At 35.0% G+C, this 4289-nt stretch overlaps 1 protein-coding gene across 1 annotated transcript in view; it reads right to left on the bottom strand.

Annotated features, from left to right (window-relative positions):
- Window positions 1-1343, bottom strand: part of xpo4 (exportin 4) — a gene marked incomplete in the record, with an annotated part of 131137 nt that extends 129794 nt beyond the window's left edge. Inside the window, 1 exon segment of the mRNA XM_014028491.1 lies at window positions 1243-1343. Within this exon segment, the coding sequence (XP_013883945.1) occupies window positions 1243-1308 (66 nt within the window).
- Window positions 1344-4289: the final 2946 nt, after the last annotated feature.

Raw genomic sequence — 4289 nt, 5'->3', positions numbered from 1 at the left:
ATATATATATATCTGTAATTGCTGAAAGCTTATTTTCCATTAGACTATGCTCAAATTAAATCAGACATGTCTGCATTAGGGTTGGGCGATATTGGTAAAAAAAATTAATCAAGATTAATTGTGGTATTTTGCCGATAACAATTAATATGACGATTAATCCCCTGGATGCCTTAATATCCTGGTCACATGACTAAAAATATGTTCCAAATTGTCTAAAGAACAGAATTCAACCTATACATCTTTTTTTATATTGTGTTTATAGACCAAGTAAACCCAGAGATGTTATAAATAAATTACAGAACTTAAAAAAAATGTTTGTCATATTTGAATTGGAGTTTTTCACATTTTCAAATTGGAGAAGAACATCGAGTGAACTGACCGGAGAAATCAGTCAGTCTGCCTGGTGGGATTAATCATATTAATCAAGAGCCAAAAAAAKAATTGATTAATGTTTCTCTGACGATTAATTGCACACTATACGGTTTTGCCCAACCCTAGTCTGCACTGTGTGCTGATGGGCATTACTGATGCTCAGATGAACACGTGATAACTTACTGTTAGACCCCTACAAAACACTGAGTTACAGGACATTATGTAAGTTTGTTCACCATTTTACTAAATAACATGTTTTTCTTATCATCATATTTGCAGTGGGTGGTTACAGGTTTAAAAGATGGCAAAGAGCAAACAAACACACGTGACACGGTTAGCTCCCAGCCGGTTAACCACGTCGTTGGATAAATGATGGGGGAAATGGCAAACTGCTGGGTGGTCCGTAGTGATTAAAGAGGGGTGAAAAGCTGAAGCTACGAACCGAGGGAAACCAGAACCGAACACACCGAGAAGAGAGTCCGAAAAAAGACTTGATTTAGCGGCAAACTGAGGAGAGACGAAACGCTGAAGTTTCTGGAAACACGAACAAGAATAAAAAATAAAATAAAATAAACACAGCGTCCTGATGCGGACTAAATTTAAGAGGGAGGAGGAAAGAGTAGGGAAATRATAAGCATTGGAAATTTAAGAATTAAACTTGACTATTTCTATTTTTTTTTTTTCGAGATGGAGACAAGTAGCGAGGCTCTGCGCCACGCATTGCTCTCAAAGCATTTTTTTTTTTTTTTTACACATGAACACGTTTAAAAACACCACCGGCAACCTCGAACCACCGAACTCCGGTCAAACGGCGGTGAAAAGACGTCCACCGTGCCCGTTTCTGCCGTAAAACAAAGAGGAAAACCTCACCATTAAAACTTTGGCAGCGCTTTCCAGTTGTGTGATCACTTCAGATGCACCGAGCGCCGCCATCATCGGCCCTCTCCTATGACGCAACGCGCGCGCTGCATTGTGGGACAATAACGCTGTTTGGCGCTCGGTGTTGTGCCGAAAAAAGTGCCCTCGTCCCGTAAAGGAAAAGGCTAGACTCAAATGGTGCRCTGCGTCTGGCTATATATTTTAACTGCGACTCCAAGTTCACATTTCGTAGCTGTGCTGTAAAAAGCAACCACTATGCATTTAAATTAAAATAAAATATTTTAGATTGATGGATACTAAAAACTAAAAGTGTTTGTTGCCATGCTCCTCTAAACGGGATACTTTTTTTCGCATAACACCGGRGAGGTTGTTTATAGTTATATTACTGAAAACATCTTTCTGCTGYCTGTATACCTCAAGAAAATGGAAATTAAGTAGATAAATGTAAAACAAAAGTCCAATAAGATAGAGTTCACTGCTATGAAGAGTGAGTTTGAAACTACTGATCAATTAAACACTGTTGAAAGTTATGAAATAAAATAAATCACATAAGTACTACAAAAGTAAATAAAAATACACAACTGTATTTTAGATGTTTACCACAATATGTACAAAGTACATATTTAAAGGCATCATAAAATTACTGAGTCAGCTAAACACTGTTGTCAGATTTAGTTATTTTTTTAAAGGCAACCCTAAAATCAAATTAAGCTTATTGCTAAACCAAAACAGTACTTCATTTTGCAAAATTGCATTTCATTATGGCCAACAATTTGCTTGTTCTCAGCCCAGTGGGGTGCAGAGTCTCTGATTTTATTATTTCTTTTCATAAAAATATATATATATTAAAATTGAGATATAAAACCACTGGAAAAATAAGTTAGAGGTMTTTGAATTTTCATTTGACTGCTTTGATTTCTACATAATTTTATTTAGAAAGTTAAAACATAACAGTATTTTTGTCTATCATTCCTTGAAGAATTGCATTTCGCCAGTGGTGGGCAGCACTAATCTAAAAATTAGTTCCACTAGCCCTAAAACACTAACTCAAATATTTGGTCCCCTAATTCTAAAGCACTAATGCACAGAAAGTTTTAGCAAAAGCTAATTCTAAAGCACTAAATAAAGCCAGTCAACCCATGAACATCCTTCAACAGACAACATGAGTCACATGTTGCTCTCTTAAGACTTATTGATATTCCTCAGCTGTGGTTTTGACAATATGTTGTCACCTGGTGGAGAAGTGACACACGTGAACAAAATGTGCGACAGTTTTCACCCTCAGCTGTTAACATTAACATTGATCAATAACATTTATAGACCTATTATTGCTTCTTAATTTAGCAAGTGCTAATCCACTAAATTTTAAAATTTGCAAAAGCCCTAAAGCACTAATCGGGAAATTAGTTCCCCTATTGGTGCTTTAGGGCAGTGGTTCCCAAACGTTTTATCTTCTGACCCACAAAATATCTATGGCAAAAACTTGTGACCCCCAAATATTACTGGTCTGAGTACACAAACTTTGTTAATAACCCTGAAAACAAAGACTACACAAATATAAATACTTATTTATACTTATTTTGTGTTTTTGTAACAATTATAGAGAAAATGTTAAATCACCAATTATTTTATTACCCTTTAAATTGCTTTCTGAAGTGCAGTGTTTCCCAAACTTTTTAGCTTTTGACCCACAAAATAACAGTAGCAGAGACCTGTGCCCACAACTATTTTTGGATGATAAACATTTGTATCAGGTCAACTAAACTTGGGCATAGTAACAATACTGTATGCTTTATTCTACATTTATACATTTTAGGCGACTAAGGCAAAAATGTAATTAATTTAGAAAATCTTTTCAGGACCCCACCTTTATATTTCAGGACCCCACTTTGGGTCCCGACCCCAACTTTGGGAAACACTGCTTTAGGGGATCTGCGCCCACTGTATATCGCTCACATTTCATGGCTTAGTTTTCACTAAGTTTATTGTGTTGAGAAATGAGCTATAGCTGTTTTGTACAAAGCTTTATGAGATATGCATCACAAGAGCTTGTGCGTGGTAGTATGTCATGGATGACTCTCAGATACCCACATCAAACTTTATCTCAATATTTGTGAAACTGACTGTTATAATCATTTTGTGTTGGCTAAAGTTGATTCGCTGTGGCTGTGATCTTGAATTAGACAAAAATACTCAATGTGTACTCTGTGGTCTGTGTACAGATAGCCTTTTTAAATACCTCATTTGTTGTACGTAGATGTACAACAAATGATTATGTTCTCAAATTGTCATTCAATTTTATCCARTGATTCATGAGATATTTTTCTAACAAACACATGAAAATACAAACAAGCCTAACATTTAGGTCCATCTTGGCTTTAAGTTCTTACACACCAAGCTAATTATTTAAATAATCGCCAAAATTGACATTAATCTGATCCTATATTTAGACTACATCACTTTTTATATTACATATAAAAATGTGCTTCATTCTTCATTTGTAAACTCCACCTAAAATAACAAGAGCAGTTTACAWAAAGTTCCGTTTCATGCTCTTTTCACATTTAAATGAACCCAAGTCCAAGTTGGTTAATTTAATTTATACATACATTTTACACACAAGAACTGTAAAGCATTTATACAATTTCTCAATTCAAACCAAAGTGTAAAAAAAAAGTTAACTGTCCAAAATGCATCATCTATAATACTGCGTATTTGTGAATTTTTAACATTAGAAGAGATAAAAAAAAGATACAAAAAATATGTATATCTGTATAAATATAATTTTAAAAGTAACAGAATTGTATCAAACACCAAGAAAAAAAAGAAAAGCTCCTTGGAGTAAAAATACAAAATGAAGAATAAACAGTCACACCAGGGAATCAGAGGACGTAAAAAACCCAAGTTTTGTCAGTCATCACTTTCTAACCCCAGAAACACAAAACAAATCCTGAAAACACCTCACACTGCATGTTACACACACACACACACACACACACACACAGCAGAGAGAGAGAGAGAGAGAGAGAGACATACAG

This window comes from Austrofundulus limnaeus, unplaced genomic scaffold (assembly GCF_001266775.1).
Source record: "Austrofundulus limnaeus strain Quisiro unplaced genomic scaffold, Austrofundulus_limnaeus-1.0 Scaffold769, whole genome shotgun sequence".
NCBI lineage: Eukaryota > Metazoa > Chordata > Actinopteri > Cyprinodontiformes > Rivulidae > Austrofundulus > Austrofundulus limnaeus.
The sequence above is the reverse complement of the archived record's forward strand: the minus strand, read 5'-3'. Positions and strand labels throughout refer to the sequence as shown.